General features: G+C 40.3%; 1 protein-coding gene across 3 annotated transcripts in view; it reads right to left on the bottom strand.

The window, feature by feature from the left end:
- LOC126355073 (exportin-5) overlaps positions 1 to 21,146 on the bottom strand; it is a 205,760-nt gene that overhangs the window by 62,432 nt on the left and 122,182 nt on the right. For all 3 annotated transcript variants that reach the window (XM_050005248.1, XM_050005249.1, XM_050005250.1), the window contains 2 exons: positions 16,488 to 16,769; positions 9,292 to 9,415 (listed from right to left, as the gene is read on the bottom strand). In XM_050005248.1, the coding sequence (XP_049861205.1) occupies positions 9,292 to 9,415; positions 16,488 to 16,769 (406 nt within the window). The remainder of the gene's footprint in view (positions 1 to 9,291; positions 9,416 to 16,487; positions 16,770 to 21,146) is intronic.

Here is a 21,146-nt window from a genome sequence, read left to right as displayed (position 1 = left end):
TATATGAACATAAACAATGTATCAGCAGCAGGCAGCAATGATTAAGGTGGTAGCCAGGGCTAGGCTGGTGAGTCTAGAAGAACTACTCAGGTGGTGAACATGGAACTGCAAGCTGTGGAGTAACCATGTGTGGCAGCCATTCCTTGGCTGACTGGAATTCGCTGCTTGGGCCGGTGACCCTGGCTCAGGCGTCAGATTGCAGCCACTGCTTTATGACCCAGAGATGGCAACACACAGCTGTGTCATAAGTACAGCAACAACTGGCACAGGTTGAACATCACAATAAGGCCCATATGTGGGGGCTACATCTCTAGTGCACCACAGAATTCCCACTGGGAACATGCTGCCTGTGTACAAGAAACCATATCTAGTACAACACAATCTACAACTGGTCATGGAGGAGTTTATCGATCAACAGCTCCAGCATGGAATTATAAAAGAAAGCGCCACTTCTCCAAAGAAATCGTCAGATGGTAAGAAAGCTTACAGATACTACTGTGACTATAGATATTTAAACCAATGGGACCTTAGACAATTGGGGCAATGCCATTATATTACTACCATGGATTTATTAAGTAGGTACCAACAATTAAAAGTAGCACTGGAAGACAGACCTAAAACAGCATTTCTGGTTACATTTGGTCATTACCAGTATTGTCAGATACCAATTGGTTTGAAAAATGCACCGGAGGCTTCCGAAGTCCTTTTAGACATGGTGCTACAGAGTCTGAAACAAAAAAAAGCCTGGTCTACCTGGATGATATAGTTTGTTTGAAGGATATTAAGGAGCACGTGGTACATCTACAAAACATATCTGAATGGTTACGTATGGTAGTTTAGAAAGGTGCCATTTCGTATCACAGGAGGTCCTAACTTACATTTCTAGACAGCTCAATATAGCAGAGAAGAACTTCTCAGCTAATAAAAAAAAAAAAAAAAAAAAGAAATGCTCCTGCTAATTTTGGCATCTGTTGTTCTACATAATGGCAACATTTTAAGATAATAACGAATCTTGCAGCACTAAAATGACATTTAGGACTAAAAGATCTAACCGATAGTTTGACCCACTGGGCTTTACAGCTACGCAACTTTGATTTTGAGGTTGTACACTGTCCAGGAAAATCTCATATTAATGCAGACGGGTTGAGTTGCATAGTACACACTGTAGATTGTATTGGAATAAGCATGGAAGAATGGCGCAGGGCCCACGCCACTGACCTGGTTTCTCAGCAGCTGGTGAGACAAACACAATTCACACCTGACAGTGGTGTGCTGTACAAGCAAACACAATGCAGTCACTGTGTAGTAGTACCTGCACATTTGTACAACAAAGTATTGAGACAGGCTTACATTTCCATCTTAGGACATAGTGGATGATGTGCCACAGAGTGCCAGGTTGTGGAAAATTTCTGGTGGCCAAAAAGGAAACAAGATGTGGAGCACTGTGTAAAGAACTGCATTCCTTGCAGTCAAAAAGCCAAGGTATTCATCAGAAAATCACATTACAAAAGTTACCTGAGGCAACTGGATCTCTATGGCCCATTCACACAAACACTATCAGAGAATTAACTGTAATTGATCATCTCTCATTAGTTGGCCATGATCGCAGTACGACATCAACAGGCAGAAACGGTGGTCCAAACTATGATAAATTATTGGTGTCGCGTTTTGTGATGCAAAAACCCATAAATAAAATATGACAGACTATTAATACAATGATAAATGTAAAATACCTGCACGAGAGATGAAGACATCTCCACGCAAGCTCAATAGCAAAGATATATAGACTGTATTAAGCTATGGCAAAGAGATAATTATTCTATGTTGAACATTGGAAGAGAGATGTTCTATGTCAGATTGAAGGGAGATTGTTGTAAACCGCCATTACGGCAGTAATCTATGTTTTATGGTACTGAAGAAAATAAATACATATAAAAGCACAAAAGAAGTATCAGGTGTGTACAGATCATAGCCCTTAATCATTTAAAAAGAATTATTCGGTGATTATAAAGACGCAAGTCGCTCGGAAGTGTTGTGTGGTTTGATGGTGCAAACCTGCAGTTTTACACGGTTTTGGGATTTGTCGAGAATATGTCTTCAAAGACCTAAATAATTTCACAAAATAAAGTTGGATGCCACATTCCACACACATGACACAGCATATCACTTGGCTGTACCGATCGATTTACATAGAGCAATAAATTATCTTTAGCGATTTCAGGTGAAGAAGATCCAGCAAGGAGACTCAACGAGATCTACTGTGGCAAAATGCATATGGTATTACCGTATTCTTTAACTTACAGAGAACAGTAACTAATATAGACTTCATAACCACCGCAAACATAATTAAAAGGACTCAACTTAAATAAAAGGAGCAAACCATAAAAATGAATCACTAAACCAAACCACAAATAAAAGTCAATTAATAATAATATGCAATCACATTAATAAAATGCTCATTAAATAACCGAGAGAATAAAAATAAGAAATTTAAAGTGGTTATTGAAATTTGGAACACCAGAGACTATAATGAGTGACTGGCTTCAGCTCACTTAATCTGTTTCCTTAAGGCCCTGAACCATTATGGGTGAAAGTGCAAGTCTTGGTGTAAAATTCTACTTACCATTCTATGTGAAATCCCAAGAGTAGTGCTGTGCTGGCGAGCTGAGAGATGAGGGCTTATCTCAATGGCAACTCTTACACATTCAATGTTTTCAGGTGTGTGCACACTTTTTGGTCTCCCAGTTTTCTTCTTCTCCTCAAAGCTCTCAACTCACTTTTTAATGGCACTGGCAGAGGGCACCAGTTGATTCCAATTAATGTTGAAGTGGTTACAGAATGCAAGAAGTGTTAGCTGGTACAAACTACCGTTTTGATAAAATGCTTTGATAGCGTACAGCATGATGCTGTAGGGTCCAGCGCTCCACTATGACTATATGCTATTTTGCACCAAACGCAGCTGATGCTATCCTTTCCACCTCTATCCAATGCAGCTTGATTTGCACGTTTTTTAAAATCGCTTGATATTATGCCTCACCCTGTACAACTTCCAACCAACATATAGAGCTGAAATTCACCCATTTCCGGGTGAACCAGACACACTGCCCAAATTACTGGTAACCCCTTCAGCAACAGAAGTGCTTGGATGAAATAAGGAAAAGAAAATTATAACTAGGCAAGTGAGGCAGTATGTACCCACAATTTTTCTGTCACACCCATATGGGTTAAAACCATGAAGTAGCCTTGTAAGTTAATCTTTTGTGTTAGTAATTAGTTACCAGCGATATTTTTGAGTATATATTTTGGTTATGTCTGTTTGTGTTGCTTTTATGAATGAGGCTCATGTGAAACATTCTTTTTAGGTAATATGTTAAAAGAATTATCGGGCGAAATTTGATTTGCAATGCTAGTGTAACCTTAGCGTATCTATTTTAGTCTAGAAGGAAAACAGCAATACTACATGATGTGCTACATTTACTGTTTGTTAAGTATATAGTTTGCATGCTTGCAGTTATGCAGTTTTGTATCAAGAAGTAGGCTGATAGTAAATGAAAGAGGCATGTGTATATGTGACATATTTTTGCATTTAACTTCAAAGTCGAGAATCCCCCCCACCCCCAGATGATTTCTACACAAATTTAGTTGTTTAAAATGATGAGTAATCTGAAGAAAGTACTATCCTCCACGGCAGAGTTACTGTAGAGCAGAAGAGCCAAGTCACTATCTGCCCCACAAACCGAATACACACAGTCCCCAAGTCATGCATGCAAGTACACACTATTTTGAATTGGGGATGAGTGGGGGAAGAGACCAAACTGCGAGGTCATCCGTCTCATTGGATGGGGAAGGATGCCGGACGTGCCCTTTCAAAGGAAGCATCCCAGCATTTGCCTGGAGCGATTTAGGGAAATCATGGAAAACCTAAATCAAAATGGCCGGATGCGGGATTGAACTGTCGTCCTCCCGAATGAGAGTCCACCATTTTGATCTGAGTACCCCAGGGAGGCTATCACTTTCAAAAGACAGGGTCACACTGGCTATTCTCAGTACCAAAACCAGTAGTTGGCACTTGAAACTGCTACGGTCAATGTCATTTTGGTGGCATATAGCAAATAGAACTAGAGAGACATGAATTGTTGATAAACGATACATGATGTGACTTACTTTCTGGTTACCTACCACCAAACATTGGAACAACCAACCCTAAACACTAACTATTTGTTAAGCTACCTGTCATACGTACCCTTCAAGATCCTGACCAAGGAAAACCTAACCTACTTAAACGGAATGCTAGACCCAGCCCTTCTTGCTCCCTTGGACCAGATGATACCATTACAAAATGGTCACGTGATGGTGAAACACTTACTCGATCATGTGACAAAATATCGAACTGAACTCTGCCACTCGCTCATCACCATACGAACTAGCACACCATTTACCTGTGTAATTCTTATAATAATAAGTATTGTGCACATAATGCAATGGAAAAAAGGAAGGAACCCAAGCAAAGAAGAAAAGTTGGGAAAAAAACTGTTTTACTCCAACTTCATGCAATAGAATGTAAAGTGTAGAAATAGTTGTCAAAAATTAGTGGTTCTGTCGCATTCCAGATTCTTAAGCAGTAATCTGGAGAAACCGGATTAATCTAAGAAGAGAGGAAATGGAGTGGCTGAGAACTTGAGCAGAATTGTAAGCAGCCCAGAACTGTAATCAGGTCACAGCCACAGCCTGTAGTCTGACAACACCCTTGCCATCAGCAAACCATCAGACGTGCCAAGTTCTGTGTAAGCCTCTTTCTGGGTGGTAACAACCTGGGACATCAGGAAGCTTCTACAGTAAGGCCGACTGCTGCACAACAATCACTGGACAACAGTCATCAGCCTCCATTCCAAATATTTCCAAGCGACACAGAACTTCCGCAAACTCAGCCCTGGACAGCAGTATTGAAAAACCCCAGGTCCAGCCCATCATTATCGGCACAGCTGGGTCTTACTATGACATCCAGCCTGTTCCAGTTATCAGTGTAGTTATGAGACAGCTACATTTGCCTTATATGGGCTGTGAAGCAATAACCGCCATCTTATTGCCTGAGTAAGGATCACCAGCCATCTGCTGCCACCTCCATGCTCCCAGGTAGTCCTGCTGGACTCAGCTGCCACACCCTGGCTACTGCCTGACCTGTCACTGCCCAACAACTATTGTCTGCTTGCTGCAGATACAGTGTTCTACATTCATGTACGATTGTTACTGAGGAGTTCCTGCAACAGGTTGGCAGCCCACATTCTCACCCACACATTGCTGAAGCAAGAACCACTGAACGACTCTGCATGCTGCTTGGTTTCATATTATGCTACATTAGGAAATTCAAATACCAGAATTTCTGTGCAACACATCATGATGAGCAGTATTATACTGTTACTGGCTATATGTACAAGAGAATACAATTACAAAAGTATATATATATATATATATATATATATATATATATATATATATATATATATATATATATATATATATATATATAATGATGTAAATAAAACAGAAAGAAACTTCCACATGGGAAAAATATATTAAAAACAAAGATTCCAAGACTTACCAAGCGGGAAAGCGCCGGCAGACAGGCACACAGAATTACGAGCTTTCGCAACTGGCAGTTGCTTCGTCAGGAAAGAGGGAGGGAGAGGGAAAAATGAAAGGATGTGGGTTTTAAGGGAGAGGGTAAGGAGTCATTCCAATCCCGGGAGCAGAAAGACTTCCCTTAGGGGAAAAAAAGGACAGGTGTACACTTGCACACACACACACATATCCATCCGCACATACACAGACACAAGCAGACATTCCTGACGAAGCAACTGCCAGTTGCAAAAGCTCGTAATTCTGTGTGTGTGTTTGTGTGTTTTGTTCATGTGCCTGTCTGCCGGCGCTTTCCCGCTTGGTAAGTCTTGGAATCTTTATATATATATATATATATAATACAGTTGGGTTTGCAACTGCACTAAATTGTGAAATTTTGTACATCACATTGTTCCCAGCCAAATTCTTACAACATTTAAGCTAATATACGGAAAGAGAGACAAAAGCAAATAGTTCCTATAGCATGCCATTAGCAGTGCAATAAATGATTCTAAGTACACGGTTTAAAATAACCTCAAATTCCTCTGCTGGTATTGCAATGGCTACAATTATCAACAAAATGTACACAGGAAAAATAAAATAAAAAAGAAATTAAAAAATGAAGAATCACTGTTAGATTTTTGGTTCACTGAAAAAATAGCAATATTCATTTCTGGAGCAATCTGTCAGCACACAGACAGACACTGTGTGTTTGGCAGATTTTCTTCATTCATATAGCAATGTAATTACAACTTACTTAGTGTCATAACTGGAAAAAATCCTTTCACTTACACACACACACACACACACACACACACACACACACAATTTGTTCCAATCACTGATATTACATTTGGAACCTTATTACAGAGACAAGGAACCTCTTCATAAGGAAAACTTTTGTAGAACTCTAAGACAGTGTTAATGTAAAAGAATTTGTCCTTTAAACAAGAACTACAGTACAGATCAATCGGCATCTGCAAATGCACAGCAGCTCTTTCAATTGAAATGATCTCAAATACATCAGAAAAAAAGAGATGTAAGACTGAGACACTATCCAAAAAAGTTTAGAAAATGGCTCCTGTGTTTCTTCGAACACAGACAAAAACTCTTCAAAATTTGTATTTTCCTCACGACGAAAGAGCTTAGGGAAATAGCTGATGATCTTTGTCAGAAGTTGTTCCTTCCACAGTGTGATTTGCTTTTTAAATGCATTCACCTTTCCCATCAAATCACATGCATGTTGCTTCTGACCTTACAAAGTCTTACTGTGTGTCCAAGTGCACAGTCAAGTCCACTAAAAAAGGTGAGATCCGCAAGCCATTCCAGATCTTCTAATTTTGGTTCTTGCTTTCCTTTCTCCTTCAGAAATTGAAAAATCCTTCTACATCAAAAACTGTTAAAACTAACCGTGTAAAAACCCAAATGCAAATTCAGAAAACTTACTATTCAGACTACTAATTTCACCACTTGCTCCATGCCTTTAAATTTAGCACAAAGTAGTTCTTGATGAACAAAACAATGAATTCCGCAGAAATTATTTGTTGATTGTTGCAATTTTCTGTGCAACAAAGCTACTTGATCATTTTGTACCCCTTGCATTGCTGGTGCTCCATCAGTGATAACGGAGACCATCTTGTTCTAATTCAAGCCAACAGCTTCAACTGCCCCTTGAACAGTTTAGCAAGTTGATTCCTCTCACTGTGTCTTTCATTCATATCAAATCTTAACACTTCTTCTGTCATGTACACACTGGTGAAGGCTCCACGAACATAAATTGCAAGTTGTGCCGTGCCCGAAAAGCCAGACACTCATCCAAAGCAATCAAGAATGCACTGCACTTACTGGCAGTGTCAATTAACTGCCTACAGACATCCGATGCCATGATAGGTGTGCGACAATTTTGGGTTTGCAACTTAAGACTAATTTTGCGAAACTTCTGTACCTCCAATGGAGTTCTGCTACTCTTGTCATCACTAAAAGATTTATTTGAACTGGCAATTCTGAGTGCTATTCTGTAGTTTGCTACAGGTGGTTGCAAGCTAAAAATAAGAAACAATGGAACACACTGTAATACGACTGGATTTCTAAAAGCAAATATGCACAAATACAAACAGCACAAACATAAAGATTTGTATGGGTTACTCACAATGGCAACAGCTCACTAATTTCTGCACTTCTACTTTTTGCACTTCTTTGTGCAAGGTGTTGTAATGTCGTTCTACAGAAAATTTGCTGTGCCCTTCAATTGTGCGACTGCATAACAGACATAGAGAATTCCCATTCTACTCTTCAAATAAATAAGTAAACCCTACTACATCCACTCATTTTTAAAGGCTTGTGATCATAGGTAACTTGACTGCCTCTTTTTGAGTGTATGTTCCATTACAACAACCACTGTACTTTTAAACTACCTTATTCCCATGGGCAAATAGTGAGGAATAAACTTCACTGACATTATGATTCTGCCAAACAGAAGAAAGTAGTGCTGACTGAAAAATACTGCACCATATGCTGGAAGAAACAGTGTCATACCACAGTGTTAAAACAATGTCGCATCACAGTGCTACATGAAATGTCACAACGTACCGAGTGATTAAGAGACGGACTGAGCCATGCCAAGACAGGCCCAATGAATCTGAGAAGTGCTACGTGCTAGTGATGCACACATGTAGTTTTGTATGCTGTGGCCGACCCTGACATATAGGGAAGAGCAGGGTGAGAATTCCAAGACACCTGAACAACAGCTTACACAAAGGTTCGTGAACTGACACTGCAGATCAGTTTGACTGCTCTTTTCTAGGATGTCAATAATCTTCTTGTTGAATGATCTTCCCAAACAGATTTAAGGGAAATGTAAATCAACAAATCAACAATTCCGTTGCCATTTAGGCACTCCGAGCAAATGTTTTGAATTAAGCACCTTGTGCAATTGATGCAGATAAAGAAAATTATTACAAAAGTGTTTGCACTGGGATTTTTATCATTATCACTTATAACTTTTGATAGCTGTGGTAGCACTGGGATTTTTATCATTTTCACTTATAACTTTTGATAGCTGTGGTAGCACAAACATCTGGAACATGGATAAACTTATTCCAGTGTGCTTTGTAACAGTTCCAAGTGCCTGGCCCAGCCACTTGGAGAGGAGTATGGTTTGCTGCCAAGCATGTCTGGTTTTGTAATTTTAATTGGTTGTTTTCTTGTTAGGGAAGCCTGGGTGAAACTCATACATATGCCCTTCTCCACTGCTCTGAAAGTTTGTATGAGCATTACAGAAAAAGCAAAGAAACACTTTTTATTGAGTCATTATCACATCTCTTCCAGAAATACATTTCTTTGCTACCAATGAGTCTGTAGAGGTGAGGCACTGCTACCAATGAGTCTGTACAGATGAGGCATGCTCTTGGAAAAATCAGAAAATAAAAATGAAATGTCCGCAATCAAAGCTTTTGAGCAATTATACCTGCTGTTTAAAATCTGCCACATCTCACTTTAAAGGAGAAGTGAAATTATTTGTAAAATAGTTGCTACAACAATGTACTATTGCTTTGCCATATCCGATTAGAAATCATTATTTATAATGTTCAGTGCAATGATAAAAAAAAAAAGCAAGCAGAAGAATTAGCTATTCACTTGTAGTATCATACAGTTATATAATATTCTAGGACTCACTATATGGACAGAAGTGTGCCAGCACTGGTAGCAAAACTGCATCGTAGAATGCTGGAGGGCAGGAATGGACAAACGCTTTCAGGAAAACGCGCACCATGGGACGCAGGCGGTAGTCTGGTATAACCTGAAAAAAACATTTTAATTTTCAGAAATTACACAACAGACAACTGGGATGCCATTAACATTTTAAAAATGAGCCCAAGGAAAACAAAAACGACAACATTGTTTTTGAAATGGGTCTTACTGAATAGTCTGGGCATATGAAAAATTATGAAAAATGTGGAAAAATGGCACAGGTACTGAAGTCATTGGGGCTGTGGCGCGCAAACATGAGGGTGGCTGCAATTTAACAGAAGCTATTCATGCAATTAAGACAACTGGTTATTTGGAATGTTATACAGCCAAATGTCTAAATTGCATGAATAGTTACCATTAAATTGTTACCGACTAAGCAACCTCTTATGGCATAGCTTAACTACCCAAAACTTTCAGATGCGGAAGAAATTATGATAGAGGATCTCTGCATGTACTGGACAAGTATTTGAGCAGACAGAAATTTTAATCAAACCCACTGACGGCTGAAGTTTTAACATTATATATGAACAACAAAAATGCAAACTAATGTTTGCATCTAATAAGTAAAACATGGGAAAGGCAACTACTCACTCACAGCAGCAATGTGTGGAGCACAGAAACATGTAACAGAAAACAGCATCCGCACTAGCTTTCGAGCATTAGCCCTTTTTCTAGCAACAGCACACAACCCCACAGACACCCAAATGCACAATCCTGTGGCCAATAACATATCACAGTGGAAAAGCACCCCATTGTATCTAGGCACCACGTTGGTTATGTCATATACCTACCAGTGTCATCTTTGGAAAATGACTGCAAAGTGGATTGCGCAAGTGAGAAACGACTGTCTGAATGCCTCAGTACGAGCTCTAATTTCCCTTGTCGTTGAATGGTGATCATTACGCGATTTGAAAGTTTGAGGTAACAATATATGCGCTACATTCTCGGTGAAGATCGGATTTCAGAATTTTGTGAGCAGCCCCTTCTGTTTAGCGCGCCGTCTATCTGCAAGTGTGTCCCACTTCAAGCTTTCTATGAGATTTGTAATGCTCTCACGATGGCTAAATGTACCAGTCACGAATCTTGCCATTCTTCTTTGGACCTTCTCAATCTCTTGAATCAGACCCAACTGGTAAGGGTCCCATACAGACGAGCAATACTCTCAGACTGGATGAACTAAAGTATTGTAAACTATTTCCTTTGTTGAAGTACTGCATCACTTCACGATTCCTAAGCCTGTCCCTCTCTCTCTCTCTCATATGAAAAGAACTATCAGTTCCAAAAGCGAGGTATTCTCTTTCGCTGACTTTAAATGTTTATCATCAGTACTTGGAATTTCGTCTCTTGAAGGAGGTATCAGCTAGCCATTCTGTCTCCTTGAAATCAAATAGTAGTTAGATAACAATTACTATTCAACGGGACATAACATGGGCCATTTAAGGTGCCCATAATAGTGATGATTCTTTCAGAATATAATGTGTGAGAGCAATCTCTGCTAAATGCTATATTCCAACTAAAAACACCCTCATACAGGGTGTTTCAAAAATGACCGGTATATTTGGAACAGCAATAAAAACTAAACGAGCAGCGATAGAAATACACCGTTTGTTGCAATATGCTTGGGACAACAGTATATTTTCAGGCGGACAAACTTTCGAAATTACAGTAGTTATAATTTTCAACAACAGATGGCACTGCAAGTGATGTGAAAGATATAGAAGACAACGCAGTCTGTGAGTGCGCCATTCTGTACGTCGTCTTTCTGCTGTAAGCGTGTGCTGTTCACAATGTGCAAGTGTGCTGTGGACAACATGGTTTATTCCTTAGAACAGAGGATTTTTCTGGTGTTGGAATTCCACCACCTAGAACACAGTGTTGTTGCAACAAGACGAAGTTTTCAACGGAGGTTTAATGTAACCAAAGGACCGAAAAGCGATACAATAAAGGATCTGTTTGAAAAATTTCAACGGACTGGGAACTTGACGGATGAACGTGCTGGAAAGGTAGGGCGACCGCGTATGGCAACCACAGAGGGCAACGCGCAGCTAGTGCAGCAGGTGATCCAACAGCGGCCTCGGGTTTCCGTTCACCGTGTTGCAGCTGCGGTCCAAATGACGCCAATGTCCACGTATCGTCTCATGCGACAGAGTTTACACCTCTATCCATACAAAATTCAAATTCCGCAACCCCTCAGTGCCGCTACCATTGCTGCACGAGAGACATTCACTAACGATATAGTGCACAGGATTGATGACGGCGATATGCATGTGGGCAGCATTTGGTTTACTGACGAAGCTTATTTTTACCTGGACGGCTTCGTCAATAAACAGAACTGGCGCATATGGGGAACCGAAAAGCCCCATGTTGCAGTCCCATCGTCCCTGCATCCTCAAAAAGTACTGGTCTGGGCCGCCGTTTCTTCCAAAGGAATCATTGGCCCATTTTTCAGATCCAAAACGATTACTGCATCACGCTATCTGGACATTCTTCATGAATTTTTGGCGGTACAAACTGCCTTAGACGACACTGCGAACACCTCGTGGTTTATGCAAGATGGTGCCCGGCCACATCGCACGGCCGACGTCTTTAATTTCCTGAATGAATATTTCGATGATCGTGTGATTGCTTTGGGCTATCCAAAACATACAGGAGGTGGCGTGGATTGGCCTCCCTATTCGCCAGACATGAACCCCTGTGACTTCTTTCTGTGGGGACACTTGAAAGAACAGGTGTACTGCCAGAATCCAGAAACAACTGAACAGCTGAAGCAGTACATCTCATCTGCATGTGAAGCCATTCTGCCAGACAGGTTGTCAAAGGTTTCGGGTAATTTCATTCAGAGACTATGCCATATTATTGCTACGCATGGTTGATATGTGGAAAATATCGTACTATAGAGTTTCCCAGACCGCAGCGCCATCTGTTGTTGACAATTGTAACTACTGTAATTTCGAAAGTTTGTCTGCCTGAAAATGTACTGTTGTCCCAAGCATATTGGAACAAACAGTGTATTTCTATCGCTGCTCGTTTAGTTTGTATTGCCGTTTCAAATATACCGGTCATTTTTCAAAAACACCCTGTGTAAGACTGATGCTAACTACTGTCAGCATCAGCTCATTCTTTATTTTCTCCATAACCTCATTTACAAACATTTTGCAATTACTATTCTGTTCCTTGTTTTCTAATATTTCTTTCTCATTGGATCTTTTCATCTCTTTAAATAACTCATCAGCTTCAACTGTAAAAAAAAAGCAGTTCTATCTTTTTCATGTTCCATTATCTACACTCATGTTCAGAAAAAAACAGAACACCTTGAACGATTACAGATAGGACATTCATATTCACAGGACATGTACATTAGTATGTTCTGCAGAAACGATTAGCATTTCAGTCACCTCGGTTGAGCATGTGTCCTGTTGCCTAGTAGGCACAGGGTCCACTATGCCTCCTGATAACTTGTTCTCTGCACGACAGCGTCGACATGTATATGGTGTGAATGGCGTCCTGTGGTATAGCCATCCATGCTGCATTCACCTGGTTACAAAGTTCATTTGTGGTGGTAGACATTGGATCACAACACTGCATCTGCTGTTTCACCGTGTGCCACACATTTTCGACTGGAGACAAGGCTGGTGATCTGGTGGGCCAGGCAAAAGGCTGACGTCCTGTGACACGAAGAAGGCACGTGTACGTGCAGCAACGTGTGGTCATACATTGCCTTGCTGAAAAATGGTGTCTGGGTAATTGTGCAGAAAGGGTATGGCTAAGGGTTGCAGGATGTCATTCAAAATGGGTCACACTGGCCACAGTGCCCTGGATACGCATTAACTGTGATTAGTGGTTATACCCAATAACACCCCACACCATAAAGCCTTGAGTTGACTCTGTATATCTTGGGTGACTGCAGCCACTGTGATGCCACTCCCCTGTCTCCGGTGAACCAAATACAGACATTATTTTCACACAAACCGAACCTGGATTCATCCAAAAACACAATATGATGTCATTTCTACCTATCCCCAGTGACATCTTTCCATGCACCACTGCTGTCTAGCAAGTTTCTGCACAGTCATCAGAGGCTGATGGAGAAGCAGATGACGCTCATGTAACCCATGCCACAATAAATGGTGACGGACTGTCATCCCTGATATTGTACGATGTGTTACACTGTTCCACTGTTGCACCCTGAGGAGGACACAGATCTGTCCTGTAATGCCTTTCAGATGAGGTGTTAATCTTCTTGGGAGATGGTCTGGGTGGTGCAACTTCATCCACCTCGTTGCATTCTATGGTCTCCCATAAGCATTCTGCACACACCCATTGCACTGCCAAAACACTTTGTCCCACACGAGTAGCAATATCCCAGATAGATGCATCACATTCTCTCATACCAGTAATGCACTCTCTTTCAAACTCACTTATTTGATAGTATGGTTCCAGCATACATCTGTGAGGCATCCTGCATGTCTGCTTCGGTTTATAGTGACAACAAGAGCAGCAGGCACATTTTACCAGTAGGAGGTGTTGCACTGCAATATTGATGTTGACCCTGAACCAATGGGCTGATATGGTTCAAATGCTGATCATACTAATGCACATATCCTGAGAAAATGAAAGTCCTATCTGTAGTCATTCACGTTTCCCTGTTTTTGGTGAACATGAGAGTCATCTCCTATGATGTCTACCACTGATCAACTAATCAACGTGCTTCACCTGAACTTCTGATTTACTTATTACTGAACCTCTTTACTTTCTCTTGTCTAAGCTTCTGTTTCCTTATTTTCCATGCAGTCACTTAACGAGGTGGTAATACTCACCAATATCAGGGAAGTGACCCCTACTGTATGATTTCTTAGTGATCTCACTGCTGTTTGAGCTTGCATTAACAACTTTCTTTTTATTTAGTGTGACTACAGGTGTTCCGTTTCACCAAAATAGAGTGCAAATAGCTGAAAATAAATTAAACAAATATATGAGGCTTGTTTGAACTAAGTACCATTTCTAAATGTGGCCACTGCAGCAATTAGATCGATAATCTATGCATACATGCCGAATATGTGCATGTATCCTTAACAGAAGCACTCATCCACCTCTACCTTTGTTTGTGTTTATTTAAAATGCCTCAGTTCACTGAAAATCTCGCCAAGTGTGAATTACATGCAAAGATTAATTTTTATGCCCAGAAGAAATGAAAGCACCTCAAAGTTGTCAGCACATGAATGACATTTATGGAGAAAACTACTAGCAAAAGAATGAGACGAAAATGTGGTGGAGTGTTTAAAAAAAATAATCACATTCTATTGACAATGAAGTTAAAAGTTCAGATGAATTCGCAATTGCGAATAATGACTACCATCAGCTGTAGAATGGAATGACGACAATGAAGATTTGTGCTGGACCGGATTTTGAACCCAGATTTGCCACTTATTGCAATTGGCTGCCTTACCTTTTAGCTATCCGTGCACTGCTCATGGACAGACCCAAACTTCCATATGTTGTCAAACATATGTTTACAATCTGTACTCGCACATCCATTATGTGTATTCCTCTACAGATCAGACATTATGCTTGAAAGTTGCATGCCCGGTATCGGCAGATAAATATGATATTGCAGTGCCTGTGTTATTCTGATGATGATTCACTGCGATGACAACAACTGTTATGAAACACATCAGATGAATTCACAATTGCGAATAATGACTACCATCAGCTGCAGAATGGAATGGTGACAATGAAAATTCTACAGCTGATGGTAGTCATTATTTGGAGTTGCGAATTCATCTAATGGGTTTCAAACCGGCTGTGGTTGTTGCAATGCATCGTTATCAGAATATCACAGGTCCCGCAATATTGTATTTATTTGCTGATACCGGGCATGCAACTTTCAAGTACAACGTCTGATCTGTACAGGAATAATGGATGTGAGAGTACAGATCATAGATGTATGGTTGACAACATATGGAAGTTTGCGTCTGGCCATGAATCATGCATAGATAGCCAAATGATAAGGCAACCAATCGCAATAAGTGGCAAATCTGCGTTCAAGTCCCAGTCCGGTACAAATTTTCATTGCCGTCATTCCATTCTACAGCGTGATGGTAGCTTATGATAAGTGGGAAATCCGTGTTCAAGTTCCAGTTTTGCACAAATTTTCAGTGCCATCATTCCATTCTACAGCTGATAGTAGTCATTATTTGCAATTGCGATATCATCTGATGTGTTTCGTAATGGCTGTGGTTGCCGCACTGCATCGTCTTCAGAATAACAGGCACTGCAATATTGTAAATTACCAGAAGTTGTGTTCCCAGTTGGTACCAAAACTGCTGAATGAGGAGCATAAAACAAATTGTGTAGCAAGGTTTTGTGTTTCCTTGAGTGCTACAGTAATGAAAGTGATGAATTTTTCAAGCCTAATTGTCACTGGAGAAGAAACAAGGATGGTTCATGTTACATAACAACAGAAACAGCTGTCCATGAAATGGAACGGAAGTATTCAGCATCACCCCACAAAGTGGATTTAAAGTACCCAATTTCTGCCCTAAAACTCACAAGCACTGTGTTTTGTGAAAGGCAAGCGATTGAGCTTGCATCAAGGTAACACAATTAATTCAAAGACATATTCTGAGGCCTTAACGAAACTGCTTTGAGCAATCCAAAAATAAAAAGTGTGACAACCTAAGTAAAGGGATTTAATTGCTTCACCATTTGTTCCCACACAGAGTTAAACGGACACAAAATCTCATCGATTCATATGGCTGGGAACAATTCAACCACCCTCTATACAGCCCTGATTTTGCACCAAGTGACTACCACTTGTGCTTCCACTTAAAGCTGAAAAAACATTTAGGTGGTCAGCACCAGCATGGCGAGGTCAAACTGGTCATTCAGTTTGGCAAATTACGCAGTAGATTTTTATGTGAATGGAATTCAGAAATTAGTTGTTCATAGTGATAGTGCCTTAATACTGGTAGAAATCATGTTCAATAACAGATTAAAATACAGGCATTTGTGTAGTAATAAAACAGTTTAAAAATATATTTGTGTTTAATATAACACTACTACTTACTTAAAAAAGACATCTTAATAAGCTAATATGAACATCATCAAATATCATAAATTACCTCCAAATTTGAAAAAACAGAGGCAACAAGTGAACCAGCAAGACCACGTAAGCTGTAGAAGTCCCTTCCCATGCTCGGACCAGCGTATCCCAGGATATGGTAACAGGTATCATGGACATTGCTGAGGAAGTGCTGCATACGGTCCAGAGGTGTGTACGAACGTTGCCAAGAGCCTGCTGCAGTTCGATCCAGCACAGAGTCTGAGGCCATGGGGCACGGACTGCCCATGCCTAACAGGTTGTTTCGTTCCACTGACAACATCGCATGAGCATTTCTGTAGCCCTGCACACCCACAGTGAAGAAGATAGCTGTTACAATCATTGTTTACATAAGTTATATAAAAACAACAAATGAAAAATTTGGAACTACAAAATGTGGAAAGATAAAAAGCAATGGTTACATATAAAATGACTGTGCAAACATTAATCTGGCTGACACACTTATAATGAAGTTTAACAACAGAAAATCCAGGTCAGAATAATAATAAGAAGAAGAAGACAGGATAGACTGCTACTCACCATACAGAGGAAATACTGTGTTGAAGCACAGCTACATTTTCATGACCTTGGTTGGCTACAAAGAACGTTCTCTGTGATGTCTATGTAACATCTACATTTGTACTCCTCAAGTCACTGTATAATGGGTAGCAAAGAGTAGATTGTGTACTAATCATCCCCCTGCCCCCTTATTCCATTCACGGACAGTAAAATAAAGATGAAGCTGTCCTCTCAATCTAAAGGTCCGAAACTTCCTGGCAGATTAAAACTGTGTGCCGGACCGAGACTCTAACTCGAGACCTTTGCCTTTTGTCGGTAAGTGCTCTACCTCCTAAGCTACCCAAGCACAGCTCATGCCCCCTCATCACAACTTTACTTCTGCCAGTACATCGTCTGCTACCTTCCTAACTTCACAGAAGCTCTCCTGTGAACCCAGCAGAACTAGCACTCCTTGAAGAAAGGATATTGTGGAGACATGGCTTGGTCACAGCCTGGGGGATGTTTCCAGAATGAGATTTTCACTCTGCAGTGAAGTGTGCGCTGATATGAAACTTCCTGGCAAATTAAAACTGTGTGCCGGACCGAGAGCACTTGCCCACGAATGGCAAATGTCCCGACTTCAAGTCTCGGTCTGGCACACAGTTTTAATCTGCCAGGAAGTTTCATATCAGTGCACACTCTGCTGCAGAGTGAATTTATCATTCTAGAAACATCCCCCGGGCTGTGGCTAAGCCTTGTCTTCGCAATATCTTTTCTTCCAAGAGTGCTAGTTCTGATAGGTTTGCAGGCGAGCTTCTGTAAAATTTGGAAGGTAAGAGATGAGGTACTAGCAAAATTAAAGCTATGATGAGGGGCCACGAGTCGTGCTTGGGTAGCTCAGAAGGTAGAAAACCTGCCTGTGAAAGGCAAAGGTCCCAAGTCCGAGTCTTGATCCAGCATACAGTTTTGATCTGTCAGAAAGTTTCATATCAGCACACACTACGCTGCAGAGTAAAAATCTCATTCTGAAATCTAAAGGTTTGTTTGAACACCACAGTGCTTTAATTTGCAGGGTCCCACTAGGGCTGTATGTATTTGCCTTCATCTTTGAACTGAATTACACCATTATAAGGGGACTTGCAATTCATGTGGCCTCTAAACTACATTGGCATTTCCTGGGCTGAAAGACATCCTAAGTGACAAAAAACATGGCAGAAGCAACTGAGGATTGAATGCCAGCACTTTTGATCTGTAGTGTGTCACTTACGCACTGAACTACACAGCACTATTCTCATGAATGGTATGCGGAACGAAAGACTGCCAGAATCCTTGCTTTGTTCTTAAGTTTGGACATCACAGTCATTATACAAAATGTTGGAGGAAGCAGTAGGTTTCTTGATGTATTTTGGACATGGACTCTCAGAATTTTGTGAGTAAAACACTCCATAATGCACAATCTCTCTTGCAATGTCTCCGACTTCAGTTTGTCGATCTCTCTCATAACACCCTAACACTAACCAAGCCATGACAAATCATCACTCTGATTAAGCAATCCGGTGATAAACTCATACACATAAAGAGTAGAGTCTTTGAAAACTGTAATATACATCGAAAGTGTAAATAACAAGAATAAGAAACTTCACTATGATGTAACAGGCAACAAAAAGATGTAAAATTCACAGATACATTTTTCTGTCACACTGACATTACAATGAAAGTTCTTCAATTGCCAAATAAAACCCAGAAGCTGAAGCTGTGCTTTGAAATGTACATTGTTGAACAAAATGCAATATTGACAGTAGAAGCACTTTATTACCAGATTTTTTGTTCATTTCACTTTCTCAGTTTTGCCGAACATTGCTAACATGAAATTAAGATATCCTATTTCAATAGCAGCAATAAAATAAGTTTGCTGTCATTCGGAACATATAAGAAGCAAAGTACGTCCCTTATTCAAGGTAGGAAACAAAATGGGTAAATGGGAAGAAAGGAAAGAGAGAGAATTTGTATAATATTAATCACAAGTACGTATCCTCCAGACCTTACAAAAAATGGCTCTGAGCACTATGGAACTTAACATCTGAGGTCATCAGTCCCATAGAACTTAGAACTACTTAAACCCCACTAACCTAAGGACATCACGCACATCTGTGCCTCAGGCAGGATTTGAACCTGCGACCATAGCAGTCACGTGGTTCCGGACTGAAGCAACCAGAACCACTCAGCCACAGCAGCCAGCTCCAGACTTTACACTAAAAGTGAAAACTGATTACTGGTTCCACTTTCAACATGGTGTTTTAATATCTATAAGTGATTGATGATATTCAATGCTCTCACTATTTGAACTCTTAATAATCATTCATCATCTGCACATTCTGTGAGTGATGATCTTTGACACAATCAGTGCCTATACTCCAGAGTTGGGACAGCATATTGATGATCACAGTAGCATGTGAAGTGGACCAAACCAATTTTCAAAATATTACAAGTGTGGTCGCAGCTGAAACAGGAATCCGTACAAAACCAATATCTGAAATTGTGCTAAAAACTGAACTGATAATCCTGTTGAATATCCAGAAATGTATGCTACTTAAGACTTTTTTGGAATAGCAAATGTTGCTGAAGTTCTTGTGCAGCACATCATATAACCCTGAAACTCTGCAATATGAGGGGTATTTGAAAAGTCCGTGCAAAAATAAAAAGTACTTACGTGTTTGGGGTAAACCTTTTTTATTCTTCGACAGTCTCCTTTTAGACTAAGACACTTCGTCCAACGCTGTTCTAATTTGTTGATCCCTCCCGAATAATAGGAATTGTCCAAGTCTGCAAAATAGCCATTAGTTGCTGCAATCACCTCCTCGTTTGAATAAAATCTTTGTTCCGCCAGCCATTTCTTCAAATTGGGGAACAAACAGTAGTCCAAGGGAGCCGAATATGGAGAATAGGGAGGATGTGAAACGAGTTCGAATCCTATTTCCATTAATTTTGTGACCACAACTGCTGAAGTGTGTGCTGGTGCATTGTCATGATGGAAAAGGAGTTTTTTAAGGTCCATTTGGCGGTGTTTTCTTGCATCTCGGTTTTCAAACAGTCCAATAACGATGAATAATATGCACCTGTAATAGTTTTACCCTTTCCCAGATAGTCGATGAGGATTATTGCTTGCGAATCCCAAAAGACAGTCGTCATAACCTTTCCAGCCGAAGGAATGGTCTTCACCTTTTGTGGTGTGTATTCTCCCTTGGTAACCCATTGTTTAGATTGTTCTTTGGTCTCAGGAGTATAGTAATGTATCCAATTTTCATCCACAGTGATGACACAACACTTAAAGTCCTGAAGATTCTTCCTGAACAGCTGCAAACCATCCTTGCAACACTTCACACGATTCCATTTTTGGTCAAGCATGAGGAATTGCAGAACCCATCTTGCAGATAGCTTTCTCATGTCCAAATGTTTATGCAAAATATTATGTACCTCTTCATTTGAGATTCCCACAGCACTAGCAATCTCACGCACCTAAACTCTTCTGTCACCCATCAGTATATCATGGATTTTATCAATGATTTCTGGAGTCGTAACCTCCACAGGGCGTCCAAAATGTTCAGCATCGCTTGTGCCCATATGGCCACTCTGAAAATTTTGAAACCACTTACAAACAGTTCTAATTGAAGGGGCAGAGCAACCGTAATGTTTATCAAGCTTCTCTTTAGTCTCCTGAGGCATTTTGCCATTCATAAAGTAATGTTTAATCTCCACACGAAATTCTTTTACGTCCATTTTTTGACAATCACTCAACTTCCTTGATTCACGCGAATGCCAAACACAAAGAAATAGACGAATATAGCTGAAACTTGGTGTGCGTTCTTTCCAAAGATGCTAATAACTAAATATGACCTCGATATGTGCCAGTGGTGCCATCTCTCGGACTTTGCAGAGACTTTTCAAATGCCCCTTGTATTTCAGTGGATCAGGTTTTCTTCACTTTCAAACTATATTGACTGTCCACTTAACATCAAGACAGGAGGTCAATAATCTTTCTTCTTGTTTCTTTTTTTTTCCAATATACTCCAACAACCAACCCCGTAGCCTTCACCACTTACAAGCACCATCTTAAAACCCTCTTCCAGGATCTGACCAAACTGACTATGCCTGATGTCACAACATAGCACAGAAGTATGGAATC

This window comes from Schistocerca gregaria, chromosome 3 (assembly GCF_023897955.1).
Source record: "Schistocerca gregaria isolate iqSchGreg1 chromosome 3, iqSchGreg1.2, whole genome shotgun sequence".
NCBI classification, from domain to species: Eukaryota; Metazoa; Arthropoda; class Insecta; order Orthoptera; family Acrididae; genus Schistocerca; species Schistocerca gregaria.
The sequence above is the reverse complement of the archived record's forward strand: the minus strand, read 5'-3'. Positions and strand labels throughout refer to the sequence as shown.